This window comes from Acomys minous (assembly GCF_964271855.1).
Source record: "Acomys minous genome assembly, chromosome: 9".
NCBI classification, from domain to species: domain Eukaryota; kingdom Metazoa; phylum Chordata; class Mammalia; order Rodentia; family Muridae; genus Acomys; species Acomys minous.
This window is the reverse complement of record NC_140490.1, coordinates 12,873,877-12,897,044: the sequence shown is the minus strand read 5'-3', so window position 1 is coordinate 12,897,044 and position 23,168 is coordinate 12,873,877. Positions and strand designations below refer to the sequence as shown.

The 23,168-nt window shown below is 41.2% G+C and overlaps 1 protein-coding gene across 3 annotated transcripts in view; it reads right to left on the bottom strand.

The window, feature by feature from the left end:
• The window catches only part of CCSER2 (coiled-coil serine rich protein 2), a 108,992-nt gene that overhangs the window by 74,807 nt on the left and 11,017 nt on the right, over positions 1-23,168 (bottom strand). For all 3 annotated transcript variants that reach the window (XM_084796801.1, XM_084796802.1, XM_084796800.1), the window contains exons 2-3: positions 4,796-6,245; positions 3,592-3,788 (exon numbers count right to left, since the gene is read on the bottom strand). In XM_084796801.1, the coding sequence (XP_084652927.1) occupies positions 3,592-3,788; positions 4,796-6,206 (1,608 nt within the window). In that variant the 5' untranslated portion in view covers positions 6,207-6,245. The remainder of the gene's footprint in view (positions 1-3,591; positions 3,789-4,795; positions 6,246-23,168) is intronic.

Genomic DNA, 23,168 nt, shown 5'->3' with positions numbered 1-23,168 from the left:
TTTCAAAGACTCAACAGGTTCTCCTCTGGTTAAAAAATATATATATATATGAAATGCAATCTGATCCGTATATGCTTATGTCTTCAGTGTAGGGGGCAAGATTACTATAAAGCAGTATAATACTACACAGGGATAATGTGCTGAAAATGGGAGGAAAGACTACCGCAGTTCAACACAGCAGAACGGTGACAGATTCTAAGTGAAAAGTGTCACAAGTCAGTATTGGAGGCACAAAGTAGATGAAGAGACACTCTTCACAATCTGGCAGAAAACCAGCATGGGACTGACCTAGACATTCTGCGTATATGCTATGGTTGTGTAGCTTGGTCTTCTTGAGGGACTCCTAACAGGGGAACAGGTGCTGCCTCTGACTCTTACCTGCTTTGGGGACCCTTTCCTCCTACTGGGTTGCCTCCTCCAGCCTTAATAAGAGGGAGGTGCCTAGTTATAGCAACTTGATATGTCATGCTTGGTTGGTATCCCTGGGAGGCCTGCCCTTTTCTAAAGGAAAACAGGGGGAGGAGTGGATCGATGGGGGGAGGGGGGGAAGGAAAGGAAAGAGACTGGCAGGAGAGGAGGGAGGGGATACTGTGGTTGAGATAAAACACATGAGAGAAGAATTTGAAAAATGTTTAAAAAGTCTAGATAAAGCCAGGCGCAGTGACACACACCTGTAATTCCAGCATTCGAGGAGGCAGAGGCAGGCTGATCTCTGTGAGTTCAAGGCCAGCATGGTCTACAAAGAGAATCCAGGACAGCCAAGGCTACACAGAGAAACTCTGTCTTGAAATGCAAACAAATAAAATATTTAAAAAAAAACAAAACAAAATAATCTCTAGCTAAATTCATCATCATAAAATATTGTTTAGAAATTTAGAAAGCAATCCAGGGTGGAAAATATACACGTATACATACATTGGTACATATTTGGTACCTAAGATACATATTTAACACATGAGTCTTAGGGTTTCTAGTGCCTGATATAAATACCATGGCCAAAAGCAACTTGAGGAGGAAGCGGTTTGTTTCTTCTTACTCCTCTCAGGTCAGGTTTTATCCCTTCTCTGAGGTCAGGACAGGAACTTAAGGCAGGTACCTGGAGGCAGGAACCAAGACACAAGCCATGGAGCAGTGCTGCTTATAGGCTGAGCACATATGCACACAGCTGAGGTTCTAGCTAATAGCTGTTTAAAACTGTCAGTCTGAGAGTTCTGTCTATCCTTGATAAGAGAAGAACTTGAGCCAAGTGTCTTTAACACTCTCTTCCTTCAAAAACAAAGTCTTGCTCTAAAAGCACTTATCAGCCGAAGGAAACAGCTTCTGAGTTTGTCTGTGGTCCCACATAAGTACTAAGGGGATAGGAAATGTTAAAAAGCCCTGTGTAGCCCGGCGCTGGAGTGCTCCACAGTACGCACAAGACCCTGGGCTAAATCCACAGCAGGAAGGGTGGCTAGGATCACCCAACTTATCTCAGTACTGACAACTGGTGTACAATCTAGAGAAATTACCTTATATTATGCCAGGCTGGAACTAATACTGCTATAAAGCCCAAGAAAAGAGAGAGCATGCTAAGGTTCATTTGGAGTTAAGTTACATATATTAACAGGAGTTATTTTAGCAAATGAAAGGAAAATGGAAAAATAGAGAAAATAAGTCAATTTACATAAAAATATAAGATGTCAGAGTGAAGTGCATCAAAAAATGCACCTGCAAATGGACTGAACTCCTTGGTTAAAAGAAAAAAGCAAAATTATTCTTCAATTATGTGCTACAAATCAAATGTGTTTACTGTAAAAGAAAGGGAAAAATGCAAATAAAACCAGCAAAGTATCTGATACATGGGCAGAGAGGGAAGACAAAATGCACCAGCACAAACACAGCAGCTCAGAGAAGACCACCAGTCAAGTGAGTGTCCTGAAGATACCCAAAACCAAAGCTGAAAATACCCAAAACCAAAAATATGAACTTTAATCAAAGTTGGTAGTGGCAGTAAGTCCACTACCAAAGAGCATCTTAACACGTTTTTGTCAATATTCCCACGAGTCCTCAGGCTGTGTCTTCCCCTTGGATCAGGAAAGAGTAATATCGAAGTGCATGGTGGTGTACACCTTTAATCTCAGTACCTGGGAGGCAGCGGCAAGCGAGCCTGAGTCTAAAGTCAGCCTGGTGTACACAGAGTTCCAGGACAGACAGGCCTGACTCAAAAAGAAGCAAAGAAAAACCCAGGAGCCACTACACTGTTCTAAAGTACAGTGTGGTGACTTGTTGCTTCCCATTTGTTATACTCAAGCATATTAGTCAAGGGACACACTCATGGATTTTAACATGGTCGTCCATGTACACTCTAAACTCTGTGGAGGGGGCCTTTTGCCAGCTACAATAGAGAACTTCTAACAACATCAAGTCTTAAATGGGTTCCTGCTGCCATCTACTGGACAAAATGATGATAAGCACTTCAATTATACATGTAAAAGACGTATTAATAAAGAGTACAATGATGTATTAAACTGTAACCTTAAAAATAAATAAACTGTAACCTTGATCTAATCAGATGAAAATACTCCGTAAATTGCATATACAAACATCTCTCCCTATATCTGTGAAACTTAAAAGCCCCTAATAACAGTATCTGTTTTCTCCGTATCACAGGCATATGAGTATAGAGTTATGCTGCCTGAAATCCCATTAGAATGTCATGGATCTACAAACCAATTTGATGTATGAGGATTTCTATATTATAACCTAAATAATAACACTGAGACATTTTACTTGTAATGTTTTATAAAGAGACATGCACTAATGCCTGGTAGCACATCTAGTTCCCTTTCCAGGCATAGGAAAATTACATTTCCTATCCCTTTAGTATCATATGGGACCAAAGACAAACTGATTATCAGGTTATGAGTGAAAGCACCTAGTGCCACCTGCAGGCCAAATTAAATATTGCAAGAGTATGACTATCAATGCTGTCTTCTATCTTGGCAACAAGACTACAAGGACAAGGTCAAGCCCAAAGCCAAAGCAGCTTAGGCCACTACAGACAACTCTCCCAGAGAGCTGCCCAGACCGACGAGAGGCTTTGTTAAGAATAAAAGCCAAACCTTCCGCTGTATTAAGCCACACTGAACTGGTAATAAAATGATACATCAGCACAGCCAAACCAAGGATTTGTCAACAGCTTATTCCTGGTCATGGAGCAACTTACTCATCAATTTTCCACCCTATCTGTGCAACACAGATGGATGTCAAGCACCATCCCTGACATCCCTTCACCAAGAGGAAACTTCTCAATATGGCAACTAAAAATGTCTTCAAAGTCATGTTCTTAACCTGACCAATGTACATAAATATACATAAATGCCTTTATGTATAAGAAGTTGCGTGTGTGTGTGTGTGTGTGTGTGTGTGTGTGTGTGTGTGTGTGTGTAAGTCAGACGTCATATACTCTGGATGTTTTAGTTAAACATTTTATAGACAGGTCTGGGTTCCTATTTCTCAAACAAGAAAGTTGATTTCTAGGTTTAAGGTATTTATCAGCATCATTGCGTTTCTGTTTAATGCAGTAGAGCAGGCACACAAATCCATACATACTATGCTGTTCATTTCAGAGGACTCATAGCTGCCAACAGGATGGACGCTGCCAATGGGCTCCAGGCCCTCTTCATCCCACATGTATGTCCCATCTGAGCTGTCGGACGGAGAGAGTTCAAATGAAGACCCAGCTCTGTAATCCGTATCTGGTGAAATCAAGTTATTTCCGGAGGTATGCTTTGTACATTCACTCCTGTCTTCAAATGATTTTAAAATAAAGAAAAAAACATGAATTTATAAAACACAGTCATTTCTCATTTCTAAAACATAAGCTCTAATAATCCAATATATTATAACAGAATTTGGTTAAAAAACCCATAACAGTAGCATTTTCCTAAATCCTAAATATTTTAAAAAGGAGGCAAAGTTTTAAAAATAAGCTGCTGAGGCATTTTGTAGTAAACAAAACTCACTTTATGACTTGCTTACATCCTCACGTTCCTTTACTGTGTCCCAATACTGAAGTTTAGGCACTGCTCGGGAAACTTCCTCTCCACAGGCTACTTAACCTCACCAATGTGTCCTTAAAGATAACTGGTTCCGAACATCCTCCATTGTATAAGGCCTCAGACAAGCAAGAGGTTAGCACATCACTCTGTGAGACCCCTGACTAGGCAGGCCTTTGTGCACTCCCTTCTGTGTTCTTCCTCAGGGTATCTGAACAAATAACATTCATCCTGTACTGACTACCAATATAGCCACGTCTAAGAAGATATGTTTAGTAGGCACTCCCTCTCCTCAGCAGCGTAAGCAAACAACGCTTCAGTGAGCGCCACCGTAAGGACTGCTAACAAACATCTTACCTAGGATCGAAAACATTCAACTAAGCATGCTTATGTTATCTGATGATGCTTGACATAGCTTTACTCTTAGCGGACTGCAATGATAGGGACAGTGAATGGTGTCCTTTAATGCCATGCCACTGCCAGGCAGAGTGGGGAAAACCATCTGGGAAGCACGACCCGAGTTATGAAGGAACTGGCTTGTATATGACAGGCCCAAAGAGGCAAGGCACGCAGAGCTGGACTGACTGTCCCAGACAGGATGCAAACAGGACGGAACCAAGCCACAGGCTGATGCCCTGCCCCACTCAGCTAGACTGAGTCCTCTCAGTCAAACAGCATCCGGGATTCTATCGGAAGACAGACTAAACGTTAGCTCTAACATAATCGCTAGGGGATGCACACAAATGAAGGATATTTACCAGAGACACTTATATCTATCCATTCATCAGGTTTACTGAAGATCTGTTCGTTTTCTTTAGGAGAATCAAATATATCCTTTGATGGTCCATTGTCGTGCTTTTCTTCTTTGAGAGTAATTTCCTCTGGAGTTATTCTGGTTCTGTTGGAGTCCTCTAAGTCTATAAAGTCATCACTGAAATCTTCACTTAGATCATTCTTATCAGACGATGACAAAGAGGACAAAGAAATATCATCCACATCATCACTCAGGTACCTAATTTTAGAATCCTGCTTCATAGTCTGATCATTGTCTGTTCGGTAACTTTCATTTTCAATTAGTTCTTGGTCCTTACCAGTAGAGCTGTCCGTGGCTGAAATGACGCCTTCCTCCTCTACACACATGTCAGCAGGTGGGTTTTTATTACTATCAACTGTCATCGTCCCAGAAAATGGAGGTCGGCTAGATTTCAGTAGAGAGGGATGAACCATCCTATAGCCCAATGAGGAAGACACACCTGGGCCATTTGATAAAGCCAGTTTCTTTCCACCGGAAGCATAAGGCCTATTAAAACCAAACCCCAAGTGTTCGTTCCCATTGAGTACTTCCGCCTGCCGGGAACTTCTCGCTAGCATACCTGACCGGAGAGGCACTCGAGCGGGTAGCTGTTGGTTCTGATAAGGCTTTGTAAGGTCAACAGCTCTGTTGAAGGAATGTGATCGGGTTATAGATGAAGGTGGAAGGAAGGAATTCTGAATGGAATGTGAAAAACTTTGTGACCTTACCATTTTTTCACAAGTGATAGCTTTAGTATTGTCTGGGGACTGTGCTAAGCTTTCTCCGGAACTGCTTCTGCTGGCGCAGGAGCTCACTCTTGGCTTCTGCATGTTACCAGGCGGCCGGTTCCCATAAAACGTATTCAAATGCGACTTTGCAGTGACCGAAGAATATGAAGTCCTTCCTAGTAATGTGCCTTTGAATTTACCCAAATTAGAAGGTCCAGAAAAAGATTTCTGATTTACCTCCTCTGCAGATGACACAAACATGGCTGATGGTCTTGCTAACTTGGATGTGAAGAAGGATGCACTTTTCAAACCTCCCTCTATCCCATCCCTACCAAGCGTTCCTGGAGCAGGAGCATGCTGTTCAGGACCAACTAGTCTGTCATGTGTACTCTGAGTATTATTAAGTTCTGCTGTATTTTGTGAACCAAGTTGGTATTTATTTGTTTTTCTCCAATTAAATGAATGGGACAATGAACAATCAGAGCCATTATTTTTGATGTAATTCTTGACGTTACTACTCTTGGAAGTCCCTAATAAAGTCACAGTAGCCCCATTTGGCGTTGGTTGCAGTGTACTTCTCACAGACTTCGTTCCATACTTTGGCAGCTTGGAACCCAAAAATGTCTTGATTTGTGTTTTTTCTTCCATGGGCTATAAGGTGCATTGGTTCTTAAAACTTGACAGAATCTGAGGAGGGAAATAAAGAATAACATTTATAAATAAGTTTAATAGCAAGGACATATATTTATTAATTACATGTAGCAAATTATGATTCCTACACAAAATAAGTAAAATGAAAAATTAATTTAGTCTTGACATTGTTAATAAACGTAGTACATCAAGAATGAAAAACTCAGCCAGGCGTGGTGGCGCACACCTTTAGTCCCAGCACTCGGGAGGCAGAGGCAGGTGGATCACTGTGAGTTCGAGGCCAGCCTGGTCTACAAAGTGAGTCCAGGACAGCTAAGGCTACACAGAGAGACCGTGTCTCGAAAAACCAAAAAAAAAAAAAAAAATGAAAAAATGAACTGTTTTTGTGGACCTGTGCTTAGTGGCGGCTACTTTGAGTCATTAATGTATCAAAAGGACTGCAAATTCCAATTAGATTCTGCAATAGTATCAAGATCAAGTACCCATGTTTGCCCTACTTACTAAAAGAACAGCAGAACACCCATGCCAGACAACTGCTTTTCCCATTTGTGATAGTGGCCTTTGCCATAAAACACACTCCCATACTCACAAACACTTTTAGAATAGCTGTAAGGAAATTGGTAACTAAAGTACAACATATATCATGGTCATTTTCCACTTGCTAAATAATACATAATAAAGATTCCATCATGTATGTCAGAGGCAAAGCTAAAACATCTCCTTCCTGCAGAAGCAGACTGGGGAGATAATGCTAGCCTTTTACTTCTCCGTGCCTCACTTTCCGTCTTAAATAAGCACGATTCATGTTATTTTCCAACAGCTTCTAACGAGGAGCTCAAACTCCATACACATGATCACTACAAAGGGCTTCAGGGTCTGCCAACTAGAAGGGGAAAAAATGTTAGAATCTGAATACACTTTTTCCTACAGTAGTATTTATAGAGTTCTAACTGTACAAATAACTGCAGAACAAATGGTGCCAGTCATCTTGAACTGTTGTCTTAGAATGAAATGATTCTGATGTCTCACATAAATTTTCTAACCCTGCATATCTTTGTGAGCCCTGTCATTTCACTAGTATATAAACTACTTTCTTTCTGAATGTTGAAGAAACTTTCTTAGCCAGGCATAGTGGTACATGCTTGAAATGCCAGAACTCAGGGAGGCAGAGGCAGGCAGGTCTCTGTAGAGTTTAAGACTAGCCTGGTCTACACAGTGAGTTCCAGGACAGCCAAGGGTACACAGAGAATCCTGTCTCAAAAACAAAAACAAACAAACAAACAAACAAACAAAGAAGGAGAGAAGGAAAGAAAGAAAGAAAAGAAAAGAAAAGAAAAAATGAAAGAAACTTTCTTCTACATTTGCTTATATCTCTGAAATAACAAGCACTGTGACTCTGCCTCATTTCGGTAACCATGCTGCCTTTGATGCATGTTACATGATACATCTTTTTGACGTGCAATTGCCAGTAATTTGAAAAAGCTCATTTTGGCTACATCATCTAATGATATAATTTGTGAGATATTCTAATAGATACTGTTTCTGAGCTTTAGTGAGGAATTAAGAATGGCTGGCACAGAGCTTGGAAATATCTGCGATTCCCTGGGTTCGTTTCTGTATTTTTTTTTTAAAGTTATGGCAAAGTTACTGAATTGGCATGGTGCATTTCAAAAAATTTCAAAATTATATAAGATATTTTTTTGGAAGACTAGTAAGTCAAAGTTAAGAGGTTGCAAAGCAATCTATAGCTGGATAAAACCTGGGAAGCAGGAGCAAATGTAATAATGCATGTACACAGTAGTGCCATATGTGTTAATATCCATATTTATGGGGTGATAGATTTTACTCATATCCCAAGGCTAGATCAAGATTCTAAAAACTAAAATACTGTCCATAAACCATCAATGATGATTTGGAGTCACATCTGACTTCAGGGTTGGTGCAGACTGCGTTCATGACAAAGGAATGAAGTGTCCTGGGAGGCATGCTGCCGTGGGGGGGGGGGGCGGGCTGGGGAGGTGTGGGGGGTGGAAACAAGCGTGAAGGCAGGGAGATGGCAGAGGCTACTGTTACCTCAGGAGCATGAACACTGCAGGCACGGTGGTAAGTTCTGCAGGGAAACAGTCAAACCTGCCCCTTTGAAAACTCCTTTCATATCCATTACCTTAACCTCTCAGATGCCACCTACTCACCTTCTTTATTTAGTGTTGCAAATAGCTTTTCAGAAGGTTACAAATTGCCTAAATTTTAGGAAAACTTTTGCTACTTAGTCTAGGGGCAATTAACTGAACAACAATGCTAATGAAACAAGCATAAGCCGTCATGTCATGTCTGAAACCTGCTTTCACATTCAGACTCCACATTATAGTTTAAATGCTTTGTCGGTTTGCTTTTAAATTTGTATTATTCAGTTACTTCCCCTCACATCCTCTTTGCCCAGGGCTCCCGGCTGTCATATGTAACATACGCTGACTCAAAGGCTTGATTATGGCGATTAAATAAAAAGGGAACCGTCCTTAAACCTGTACATTTCACTCCAGGTTCTGCGTGGTTCTAAAAGAACACATGACGTTCAATACAAAGCCCCACTATTATGTCAGCTAGACCTTTTCTGTGCTACTACAACTTAGTTTTTAGTCAAATGGAAGCAAGCTTGCAAAAGTTAGGCTCAGGGGATCTGTGATACAGCAACATCCATCGTCTTAGTGTAAAGTCAAAGGGTATTACTTGCTAAATTTTTAATTACGAGGGCAGCGAGAACACTAGCATAGAAAGTGGAATCCAAAGCTCTCCTGCCCAAACAATAAACATATTTCCTTCCAAATATTATCAGTGTTTAGGTATGCAAGCTAACTACGGAATGTGCAGAAGGCCTTAATATGCTACAGGCCAGGAGAAGAAGCTGGTGCCACCGGTGGTATAATGGCCAAGCCTATTAATACCTTTTTAGCTACCTGATTAAGTACATTCAGACTTTTTAAGCACTGGTGCTTATCAAATCACAACTTCCAACAGTTTAATATTATGGTCTGTATCGGGCCTGCTAGAACAAAGTTCCCTAAATTAGATTAAATGAGCAGTAAGGTCAAGGCCACAAAGTGCCAAGTGTAGAAAGGAAGAGTAATTTGAGTGACTTTAACACCAATGGATGGTTACTGGGATGTGAATTCACTAATGCACATAGCACTGTAGATTTGATCTCATATATGTTACCCCACAAAGTTTGGTCTATTCATTACCATTAATAAATACCTAAATAGGAAATATTCTGTAAGGATGGTGTGATGGTTAATCTTTACTGTTAATCACTGAAGAGACAGATGCACTGCCAGCAGGATGTTTCTACCATAGATTAGCTGAAGGGGTGAGACTCACCTGCAGAGTTAACAGTACCTTCTAGTAGCTCTGATATAGAGACCCACGGGAAGGACAGTGCCGCCTGCCTACCTTCGCTTCTCCCTGAGCAAGTGTGCACAGCATTGCTGCTGCTGTTGCCTGACCTCAGACTCCAGCTTCTTCAGCCTTCCACACTAGACCTAGTAACGAGACCCTCCAAGAGCTTCCAGGACTTCTGCACTGGACTGAAACGACTAAACCACCCAGCTGTGTGGGCTGAGCAGTCAGTCACAGATTTCCAAGCCTGTCCAGCATAAAGACAACCACCGTCGGACTATGCAATCCCTATCATGCAATCCAGCCTAGTAAATCTTTTCAAAATGCATATGCGCGCGCTGAGACACAATTTCTCTGTATAGACTTGGCTGTCCTGGACTCGCTTTGTAGACCAGGCTGGCTTCGAACTTGAACTCACAGAGATCCACCTGCCTCTGCCTGGTAGAATGTTAGGATCACAGGCGGGAGCCTCTGCAACCGGCTGCACATATATTCTATTCATTCCATTTCCCTGCCAAATTCAGACAGAGATGCGCAGAAATTTTATTTGCATAGAAAATTCATTTTAGTGCTTTTGACAGGCTCCAACACAGCGAAAGAACACCTAAAGTGAAATTAATCCTCATCCTATCATGAATGAAAGGAAACACAGAGAGTGCCCTGTGAAAGACCCTTGCCTAGGAGACAATCTGAAGCTACTCAGGTCTCCAGGCCTATCACACCTGCTGCTTTACAGGCAAGCTTAGGAACGGAAAAACTCTAAGCAACACCAGACAGAACCAGTAAAATCTAGAATGAGAAAATCTTCCACAAGAGAAAGGACTCAGATTTTTCCTCAAAAGATGAAGAGGGATTGTTGTAAACTCAGAATAAACACATTAACCAACTGAGATGGTATAGAACTCAAAAAGATCCCTAATTTAAACAAATTCCCAGTAACAGAATTCTTTCGACCTTCAGGAAAATTAAAGAAAGACTAAGATTTTACACTCTAAGAATGAAAGACTGATTTGCAGCCTAGGCTGGCCTTGAACCTGTAATTGTCAGCTGCTCAATCAGATATAAATTTTAATTTAGACAAAGTAGAGCTACTTTCTGGAGCTTTAAAAAAAAGTGTATAAGTTAGTCTCTTCATAATTGTACCCAAAGTGAACACGGGGGAAGACTGAGATGCCTGCAACAGTCTCTGCATGCCAATCACTGTATGAACACACTTACTCCCAAGCATGAGGTAGCACCTAAACATGAGTACATTTTTCATAAGTATGTAACTACTTTAACTAGTGCTCAACCAAAGGGTGACCAGGTTAAACTATGGTCACCTTCTGAATTTTCTTTCTTTCTTTCTTTCTTTCTTTCTTTCTTTCTTTCTTTTTTTTTTTTTTTTTTTTTTTTTTTTTTTGGAGACATGGTTTCCCTGTATAGTCCTGGCTATCCTGGACTCACTATGTGAAACTAGCTGGCCTCGAACTCACCGAGATCTGCCTACCTCTGCCTCCCAAGTGCTGGGATTAAAGGCGTGTGCCACCACTCCCCAGCCACCTTCTGAATTTTCAAACACTGTTTGACAACACATGATTTTTAGCCTAACGCTATGGAATTAGGGGTAAGATATCTTATTTTGTAGTTCAATGTATCCTCCAAATCCCTGGAGGCAAAGGAAGCAAGAAACTAAGAAACCAAGGATGTTCTCTAGGAATTCTGCACATCTCAGTTCCACACCTAAGGGAATAAGTCATGGGCTGAAATTAAGATACATCCCTAAAAATATACAATCAGCAACATTCTCTTTTCTGGCAGAATTCCTACACGTTTCTCAAAACACCAGTAAAATGTTCATCTTATCCCTATCCATGTCCTTTGCTTTTTCCTGGGCATTCTTGATATGCCATTACTCTTCACAGTACATATGAGTATCATCCTCACAGAGAGAACGGTCCAGCAGAGACCAGGCATTACAGGGCACACACAAATACAAAGAACATTATAAACAGGAGGTATAAGAGCATACACTGAAAACTAAATCCAATGGAGGGATTAAAAAGTTAAAGAGATTCTCAAGACTTCTATGGGCAGTATAGATGGTCATCAGCCCAAGATTATTTCAGCAGCCACTTACATATGATTTGGGGGAGTTCGAGGACTCACTCACATGTGTTTGCACATATAGTCTCTTGTGCCCAGAACATACAACTCTTCCCCTTTCTCACACTCTGCATAGCACTAAGGTACCTCTGCATAGGTTAAACTAATCAAGCTATGTTACAGTCTCCATATTTCATGTCATGCCACCATCTCAAACCACTCCAAGTTCATATTCCCTCCACTGGAAATCAAGTTCTTCAATGTGATTCTATGAATTTCATCCAGTTCTTTTCTCTCTTAAGCTCTAGGACATGGTCTGACATAGGGGTGTTTATATAGTAACAGTGTCTCAGTGAGAATTGTATTAGTCTGTACCTCAAGGTACAAAATCAACACATATAAACATATAAACATAGCAGCCCAGCATATAATTGGTAGTATATTTCAATTTCTCTAGGTCCTACAGATGGCTTAGAAGATCCCTTTGCCCTAAGTGTAACTGGTACCAATTTACAGCATTGATTTTTTTTCTACCTCTACAGAAACAACACTGGGTTACTAACACTAACAGGAAAAATTCAGCTCTTCCATGATGGGTACCCTCTTGCTTAATAATTTATTTGACTTCACAGTCTCAATTTCTACTCAAAGCCATGGTACCTCATTTCTCTCCCTCCTTCCATTTTCTAAGAAGAAACAAACTTCATGGCACAAAACACTTCTAGAAATACTAAATTATGGGAAAAATGGAATGTGACAACAAACAAACAAAGACACTAAAATGGAAAACAATATATCCCAAGTCAAAGGCACAGAACAGCATGGCACATTCAGAAAACACATACTAGCTAAACAAGGAAAGGAAAACAACATAGTGTTCATTCAGAGACATAAATCAGAAGAAAAAGAGGACATAGAAGAAATGCAGCTTACCAAGCACTAAAAACCAGAAGAAAAACAACTTGAGGGACGAGGAAGGTGGGTCAGTGGGTAGAGTTCTTACTGTACAAGCACAGGACTTTAGGCTGGAAACAACACCCACATAAAAAGCTGGAAGTGGCTACACACATCTATAACCCCAGGACTACAGAGCAGGAAAAAGAAATGAAAGATCCCCAGATGAGGCCAGCCTGGTCTACAAAGAGAGCCCAGGACAGCCAAGGTTACACAGAGAAACCCTGTCTCGAAAAAAAGAAAGAAAGAAAGAAAGAAAGAAAGAAAGAAAGAAAGAAAGAAAGAAAGGAAGGAAGGAAGGAAGGAAAAGAAAAGAAAGATCCCCAGAGCTCGTTGCCCAGACAGCCTAAGCAATCAGTGCGCTCCAGGCATAAGTCTGTCACTGCCTAAAAACATATAACAAAGAGTGATGGAGAAGACAACCAGCATCAGCCTCTGGCCCTGACATGCACGCATACCTGCCCATCCATGAACACAACACAACACAACACACACACACACACACACACACACACACACACACACACAGACTTGACTTTTTAAAAATCATTGACTTCCATATGGAGGATGGACTAAAAGAAAAAGAAGTTAACCGCTGATGATCCCATCAGGCCCAGCAGAGAGTCCTAATCCAAAGCTCACAGATGGTGCTGGTTAAACTAAATGGGTCACAAAATAAAGCTGAAAGTCAGGAATCTGGGAGCGGGATAGATGGAGATGAAAGAGCACTGAACAGGGATCAAAGGGAGATAAGAGAAGGAAGAGGCAGAAGAGTAATGAAAATATATTATATACAAATTGGCAAAGAAGAAAACCAGTTTAAGAGAAGATGGGTTAAGAAAAAAACCAAAAGGATTATGGTAAAAAGCATACATATGGTGGCTGAAGAGACGGCTCAGACGTTAAGGGCACTGATTACCCCTCCAGAGGTCCTGAGTTCAATTCCCAGAACCACGTGGTGGCTCACAACCATCTATAATATGATCTGATGCTTTCTTCTGGCCTGCAGGTGTGCATGCAGCTAGAGCACTGTATATATAATAAATAAGTAAAGCATACATACAATAGAATAGCAATATTAAACCTTAGAGATTTCTGTCACATCATTAGACAAATTTGGGGAAATAAATAGATGAATAATTCATCAAATGAAAGGGCTCAGGATTCCAGATGTGTCCAACTGGACAAAGAGTAGTGCCTTATCAATGGTAAACGTCACAGAGAGAGGAGACCATGGACTCAGTATGCTATGCTGAGACTCAGGAGCTCACTCTGCTATAGAGTATGCCTGTGATAGTGTTTCCTGCTCAGCTGCAGAGTATGCCTGTGATAGTGTTTCCTGCTCTGCTGAAGAGTATGCCTGTGATACTGTTTCCTGCTCTGCTATAGAGTATGCCTGTGATACTGTTTCCTGGTCAAGCAATGGAGGCAAAATGCAAAAGCAAAGACAGAAAAAGGACAATGACTTGAGAATTGTCAGTACAGAGACAAAGATCAAGTGCTCATGGGAAACAAGATAGTTCATCCTAGAAAACATGCAGAGGAGAGGAAGCCTCAGGCAACGTTCTGGGATTGTGGGTGAAAGGAGGTAAGCACAGAAGGCAGCGTAAGACCAACAACCTGCCAGGCATGGTGGCGCATGCCTTTAATGCCAGCACTCAGCTGGCAGAGGCAGGCAGATGTCTGTGAGTTCGAGGCTAGTCTAGTCTACAAAGAGAGTCCAGGGCAGCCAAGGCTACACAGAGACCCTCTCTCAAAAAACCAAAAATAAAAATAAAAATAAAGACTAATAACCTACAACCTAACAGCAAAGAAGAGAATAAAAAAAAGCAGTTTGGAAGAGAATTTGAAGATAACAGAAAGCAATGTCAAATCCCACAGAGAAACAAAGAGAAGTAAAACACTGTCAAAAAGCCATTGGACCTGATAATTTGCAATATGAGCTCCTTTTGCCAAGGAAGTTTCAGGAGAAAGGGTGAGGAGTTGGAAATCACCTACTCTTTTAAAGCCAAGAAAGATTTAGTCATTAACTTGAGGGAATGAATACAGAGGCAATCACCTTTGGAGTTTGATTTTGCATTTTTTTTTTTATCCTTTTTAGACACAGGCACTCAAAGAAGCTGAAAGTAAAAAACATAGTAGGAACAGTTAATATGAGTTTTATTATGAGACATAAAACACTAGACAGGAAAAGCAAGGAGAGGTTCTAACTTACACACGAGTCAAGACGTCGACCTGGTGACACACTGCTCATGTCTCTGAAGACATCAACCTGGTGGCACACTGCTCATGTCTCTGACCCAGGAGCACTCTGGCCTAGAGTAGCAGAACTAATAACAGGCCCCACTGACATGCCGTCACCAGACATCTGAACTGGGAGGATAAGGAATAACGCCTGCAGCACAATAGGGTGGAGGAGGCGAGGATGAGGGCCTACTAAGTATTGTGAGCAGAATATGGAGAACCTGAGCAGTACAAATGATTTCAAAATTATAACTGCAATGAGAAAATAATATATACTCTGATGTTTAATTTAAAATTTTTCTGTCAGCTTCTAGACAGAATATGGTGTATAACAGACAATGATGCATACAAATGAGTCAGGCCCTGTCTAGCTCAGATCAACATCCCAACATAAGGAAAAAAATTTTGTAGGTGTCTGAGGTTTTTTTTACTATATTTTATTAATTTATTCATATTATATCTAAATTATTATCCAATCCCTTGTATCCTCCCATTCCCCCCTCCCTCCCATTTTCGCCTTACTCCCCTCCCCTATGAGCGTGACTAAGCGGGACCTCCTCCCCCTGTATATGCTCATAGGGTACCAAGTCTCTTTTTTAAGGCTTGTCCCATGAAAGTCTTCACCTACCAGGAAAGTGGGACGGGGGAGGACATCCTATTGGGACTCTGGGTGAGAGAAGCATGGGAGAATGGAGAAATAGAAGGATTCAGAGGGTCCTAGAAACCTACAGGAAGAATATTATGATGGGCAGATCTGGACCCAGGGGTCCTGTTCAAACTATGGCACCAGCCAAGGACAATACATGCAGTAAACTTCGAACCCCTACCCAGATCTAGCCAATGGACAGGACATTCTCCACAGTTGAGTGGAGAGTGGGGTCTGACTTTCACAAGAACGCTGGTGCCCCATATTTGACCATGTCCCCTGGATGGAGAGGCCTGGTGGCATTCAGAGGAAGGATAGCAGGCTACCAGACAGGAATTTTTATAGAAAATATGCTGTGTGCAGTGACCCCGCAACCACCTCAACAAGAAACTCTAGTCTCATGCAGGCAAGAAAGTGGAAGGATCTAGATGTCCCTGCTGAGAAGAGAATAAGACAGAGAGATCCTAAGGATAAATTTTATAGTCTTTCATAGGTGAGAAGCTAAGTTACTTGTCCAACAGAAAACGAATTTATTGTCCAAACACTAAGTCTAAAATAGTCCTCTCCGCTTCAAGAAACAAGAGACAGCTAAGAAATCAATTGTAGAAAATAAAAGGCAATGTTCTAAATAGAAGCATGATGTAAAATTTAAAAAACAACTTACACATGAAATGCAACTATTTGATGTAGGAGAAAGTTTTGAAACACAGATTGAGGGAGCAAGCCTACATAAAGGAAAAGATACTAACTAGAAACAAGTCAGCTTGACCATTAGAAAGAAGTCTGGCAAGGTACAGTGGCCCCTCTGATCTCCTCATGAAATCAAGGTGGAACAACCAGTTACATATGGACTTCAAGGTTAGTCTGGTCTTCATAATACCCTTCCTCAAAAACATACAGAAAAGTTTGTATTTACAAAGTCTGTCTATCAGACAGTCACAAAAATAGACTGTAAAATGGTTAAAAGAGTTCATCTCCTTGGGTGAAGAAGTTATCAGACCAAACAAATAATGCAGGTCATAGTCAGTGGTCCTTAAAGAAAAAACAAAAAGAACCAGGCGGTGGTGGCACACGCCTTTAATCCCAGCACTTAGGAGGCAGAGGCAGGAGAATCAACGTGAGTTCAAGGCCAGCCTGGTCTACAGAGTGAGTCCAGGACAGTCAAGGCTACACAGAGAAACCTTGCCTCAAAAAAAAAGAAAGAAAGAAAGAAAGAAAGAAAGAAAGAAAGAAAGAAAGAAAGAAAGAAAGAAAGAAGACGGTGGCACTCAGAGGAAGGACAGCAGGTTACCAAGAAGAGACTTGATACCCTATAAGCACATACAGGGGGAGGAAATCCCCCTCAGGAGCCATCATAGGGGAGGGGAATAAGGGGAAAATGGGAGGGAGGAAAGAATGGGAGGATACAAGGGATGGGATAACCATTGAGATGTAACAAGAATAAATTAATAAAAAATAAAAAAACAGAAAAAAGAAGAAGACTGGAGAGTTGGTTCAGAGCTAAAAGCACTTGCTGCTCTTCCCAGCACCATAGACAGGTTGCTCACAAGCACCGCTAACTCCAGCTCCAACAGAACTGAGCTCTGGCCTGTAGAGCACGCACACACACATATGTACATGTACATATACACAAAGAAAAAGAGCAAGTGTGAGATAGAGAGCAAGAGAGTCATTCACACACACACACAAATACACAAAATAATAATAATCTTTGAAAGAAGAAAACTCTTGCTAGAAAATTTTCTCTTAAAATTCTAAACAGTACTATTACAGTATGAATAATTGTTCTTCTCCAAAATGTGCGCATTGAAACTTCAAATATAGATTATGAGGAGGAGCCCTGAGGGAGTCAGGAGGGAATGAGGCTGGGCTCGCACGGGTCTAATGCCTTTACAAAAGTGGCCAAGTAGCTGTTTTTCCCCTATTACCACATGAGGACAATCAGAGTGTAGTCTGTGAGAAAGAAAGCTTTCACTGAACAGCGGGGTCCTTAACTAAAGTACTTTTGGATTTCTCAAGTCTTAGAACTATGAACAATAAATTTCCACTGTTTTAAATTACTTAGTCTAAAATAAAACATTTTGTTATAGCTGCCTTATAACAAATTAGAAACTGCAAAAAACAGAATTAATTTTCAATAAACCTTTTTTCTTTTGTATTTTCCATAAGGAAAATCAGCACAGACCCTAAGACGGTTACAGCATCAGCAGTTTTACTAATGTTCAATGGTTCCTTAAAATTAATTTTGTAGGGGCTAGAGACATAGTTCAGTGGTTAAAAGCACTGATTGCTCTTCTGCAGGTCCTGAGTTCAATTCTCAGCAACCACAAGGCAGCTCACAACCATCTGTAATGAAATCTGGTCCTCTTCTGGTGTGCATAGAGACAGTGTACTCATATACATAAAATAAATAAATCTCTTAAAAATAAATTTTGTATACCTGAAGCAGTCTTTTTCTGGATCCTCACAACAACATAGATAGACTTGACCATATCAAAAAGGAATCATACTCAGTAAAGGCAAATGTCTCTATGAGTTCTGGCTGGGATGTGGGTATGTGTATACACCCATGGAAATGCATGTCTAGGGAGTGACTCACTCAAACACAGTCTGAGGAGCACTGCACTGCACTATGAAGCTCTGAAGTCTTTCTCACAGGCACCACAACCAGGCAGAGCACTTCCTAAGAATGTGAGGAAATGACAGAGGGGCAGGTAGTGTTCTGCTCTACTACAGACATCATTCCACAGAACTGACTGACCATGCTATTCAGAGAACCATGCTATTTCTATTCTTTCAAAATTATTTTTAAACATACCAAGCACTGTAAGACCCAAATACATATGACATGAAACATTTTATGCAGAGATCTAAGAAACTTTTTCCTCACAAGTAACTCCTGGAAACATAAAGACCCAACAACCCACACACTTCTCCAGTTAACTTGAGATGACACTGCCACCTAATGGCCAATACTAAGAACTGAATGCCCTGCTGCCTTGCTCCACCTCCTACTCCTCAACCAACTTTCAGGATGTAGCTGCTTTAACCTCAAAAGGTTTAAGACACTTAAAGTACCATTCTACCTCCTTTCAATCTCATGAATAATTTCATCCCACCCAGTATTTTTTCCAGCGTCACCCACAGAATTTCATAAGGCAATGTAAATTTTTCTATATTTGTTCTATCCAGTCCGTGTATCTGTCCTGCCAATACAGCAGTCAGCAGCTAAATGTGGCTATCACAGTGCAGGAGCCCTAACAAAATGGGAAGTCTTCACTGCTGTTGCCCTTGGTTGCTCCGCCGGAGGTGGAAAGTGCATTCCTATTTATTGGTAAATACACCATGCCCTCAGACACAGGACACAGAGAAACCGTGTCTGACCTGCAAGCCACCTCCTCCTCCTCCTCCTCCTTGAGAACTAGTTTTCAGTGTACCAGAAGGCACCATGAAGACTCCCAAAGGAGGCAAGCAACCAACAGTCCTACCCAGTTATGACACACTTGAGACTCATCTGGGTAAGGGCAGTCAGCCAAGTCGGCTCACAGGGCCTTGGCAACAGTGAGCACATCCAACTACCCACTCACCCCTTCCAACTGGGAATAGTAAACAGCCAACTACACTGGTCAATGAAGCCATGGATCTTAGAAGCCCTACTAACCTACTACCACCACTTCCTGAGCCAGTGTAATTCATAACTGCATCCTAAACACTTATCTTTATACCCACAGTAAAGAGTAGAGCTCATCCTCATCAAAGAAGTTTCTTTTTGCTGAGGAAGGAAACCACTACAGAAAGCCACAAGTAATCAAAACATAAACAACTGACCCTGGAGTGTGCAACCCCAACTGATATATTGTCAACACAACTCTTTCTGCTAAGGCTCAGGGTACATCTAGGAAGAGGAGGCAGAGATTGTAAGAAACAGAAGACCAGGAAACCTGTTGTAAGAGTGTGCTTTCTAGCTAGGACAGGAAAGCTAGGCTACACTCAAGCAAGTTCAACAACATGGCTGCCTGAAGAGGACCTGGGACAACTCCAACAGTTGACGTTCCAATGTACATGTGAAAAACGTGTAAAGTTTCACAGTGCCCTGACCCTATATGAAGAGATACAGGCAATCAATATTCCTGAGAGGGGAAGAATCAGTCTTCCCCAGGAATAATACCCCTTATTGTTTACCTAATACTGAATGGTCAACCCTAGAAACAAATATGGAAGATAGCATTGTACAGCCTCAGCAGGTTGTATTTATATGATGGGGTGTGTGTGTGTGTGTGTGTGTGTGTGTGTGTGTGTGTGTGTGTGTGTGTAAAACAACAATGAATAAAGACAAGGCCTTAAATTGGGGGAGGGCTTGGACATGGTAGGGTAGAGGGAAGAGGGAGAAATGATGTAACTATATATTAAAGTAAAAAAAAAAATCCAATGCAACAATACTTTGTACAATGTTGCACTAAGTAGCATTGTATTGTCCACATATTTGCTGTCAATTCTCCTGGCTTCTTCAGGTATCTCATGTTTAAGGGACACAGTACGTGACAGTATGTCAAAATTCTCAAACCCATCCCATCCTTCCAACATCACCTCATTCTTAACATAGAATCTTAGAGTATTTTTTAATTACTTATCACTACTATTGTACGTGTGTGCACATTATGTGAAGGGGCATACACCACAGTGCAGAAAGTATAAAGTCAAAGGAGTGGGTTCTCTCCTTCCACCTTTATTTGGGTTCTGATATCTCATCTGCCCAAACCTATCATCACTAACCAACTCTAGCACAAGCCACCCTAACTCCATGCTTTCCTTTTGCTCCCTTTCATCTATTCTTTCTGTTTTCTCTAGAAACAATATTTTAAAACTCTATTGTGCTTGTCTTAAAGTGTCGCTGTGGGTCTCCACAATGCCTCGAAACATTACTACCAGCAGCTGGTATGGATTAGGTACCTGCGTCAGGTATGTACATTACTTCATTTGTATCTCACAGTGCTGCACTGTTGATAATGTGACAACTCAGATTTAAGTAAATTGACCTTGGAGGAAACATTATCCATCCACAGACATACAGGTAATTAGTGAGGGCAGCTAAGATTACAAAAGCAAGCTCAGCCTGGCAGCACAGTAACTGGGAGGCTAAGGCAGGACCAGCGCAGGTTCAAGGCCAGCCACAGCTATGGAGGGAGTTCAAAGCCAGGAGAGGCTACTTAGCCAGACCCTGCATGCGCACATGTGCACACATGCACTCACACACGCCATTGCAATTTAGAAATCAGACTCTTCCCTGAGTCTTTGTGAAGGGTTACATGAACAGGGGATAGAGATTAAGAGGAGGAATGTGGGTGGCCTCTAGAACTTGATGAAGTCACCTTACCATAACTGGGCATGACATTGCTCAGGCAAAATGGAGAAATTGAAAACAAGGCTTTTTTCACTTACCAGGAAACTGAGACAGAGGGGAGGACATTTTAGTGGGACTCTAGATGAGAGAAGCATGGGAGAATGGCAAAGTAGAAGGACCCTTCTAGAAGGGTCCTAGAAGCCTACAAGTAGAACATTATGATAGGCAGATTTGGACCCAGGGGCCCCGCTCAAACTAAGGCACCAGCCAAGGACAATACAGGCCGTAAACCTTAAACCCCTACCCAAATCTAGACAATGGACAGAACACTCTCCACAGTAGAGTGGAGAGTGGGATATTACTTTCTCACATACTCTGGTGCCTCAACTTTGACCATGTCCCCTGGAGGGGGAGACCTGGTGGCACTCAGAGGAAGGACAGCAGGTTACCAAGAAGAGACTTGATACCCTATGAACATATACAGGGGGATGTAATCCCCCTCAGGAACAGTCATAGGGAAGGGGAATAAGGGGAAAATGGGAGGGAGGGAAGAATGGGAGGATACAAGGGATGGGATAACCATTGAGATGTAACAAGAATAAATTAATAAAGTAAAAAATAAAAAATAAAAAAAAGAAAAGAAAACAAGGCTTTTGTATAAAATGTATCAATGTTTACGTTGCTAACATTCATCTTTAAAAAAAAATTCTAGTGTGAGCCAAACAAAATGTACTTGTAGCTTGTTATGGACCTTCTCATTTTCCTGGACCAAAGCTAGGCAACTTAAAAGATGAAACACACACACACACACACACACACACACACACACACACACCAAAACCCTTCAATTTTTAACCTTCATTATTCCTTTTCAGTTACGCCCTCGCAAACCTTTAGGAACTCTGACCATACTGTGCCTTTCAAGATTCTTTACCAAAGCACACAGTACATTAACTCCCTTGGCTGACAGTGACACTCAACTGTGGTCTACCTTGAAAATTCTCTGAAGCCTTTTCACTTTCTCCCTTGCTTGCTTCAATGAGAAGGCTCTAGACAGACTGATATAATACCAAATAGCACATACGTCCCACCTGTGAATTCAAAGTGGTGTATTACAAAGCACTCACAGATTTTCCAAGGTAAGATCCAGGTAAGAATCTACTGCCAGCCACACGAATGTCTAGATCCACCAGAAAATAAGTGAGGGTCAGAAAGCAACAGCAAAAGCTAATTTTAAAAATTCTCTTTGCTTGAAAAAAAAATTCTCTTTACAAAATGTTTACAAACTGTGCATTCCATTATTTTGATATAAGTGCTAAGCCATTCCAAATACAAGGAACGCAAGGCTTTTGTCCCTTTGTTTTTGAGGCATGTCCCCTCAGTTAGTTCACCCTTGACTCTCCTCCTCAGCCTCCAAAATACTGAGATTACAATGTGTGCTACCATGCCAAGCAGCCCTTAAATTTTAAAGTACTTTATTATGAAGACGTTACAAATCAGACAAATTATATCTAAGACTTATTGTTAGCAGTCAAAGAAAAGTCTCCAGAAAATAAAGAGCTTTTCTATACCTACACGCAGGTTCCAAGAGGACTTCTTCAAACACTTTAGGAACACTTAAGGGAGACGGAGATCTAAAATGATGACATTACCATCTCTCGTGTACCTCCCGGGAACATACAGCAATTGTATAAGGAGCTTCTCCTGATTATTAACTAACAGCTGAACAGCTTCTTTTCAAAGTACTATTCAAGAATCAGCTTAAAGTTCCCCACCCTGAATCTCACATTCCTGTTGACTGTCAGTCTCACAACCTTCCCGCAGTCAATTAATCCTTACTTGACATTAGGGCACTAAAAGCCAAGTTGTTACTTGCAAACTTCTAATATCTTTTCCATTCCACTGCAAAAATACCCTGCTGTGGCTGGAGAGATGGCTTAGTAATTAAGAGCACTTACTGCTTCTACAGTGGACACAGGTTCAGTTTCCAGCACCCACATCAGGTGGCTCACAACCTCCCATAAATCCAGCTCCAGAGGGCCTAACACCCTCTGGACTCTAAGAGCACCTGTGTATACATGATGCGCACAAACTCATACAGGCACACATACAACAAATACATGAAATTTAAAAATAAATCAATGTTTTTAATCCAGTTAATATTGTTTCTAGCATCTCTGTGAGTTCAAGGCCAACCTGGTCTACAAAGCCAGTCTAAGACTGTCAGGGCTGTTCCACAGAGAAACCCCGTCTCAAAAAAAAAAAAAAAAAAAAAAAAGCAGGGCGCAGTGGCATA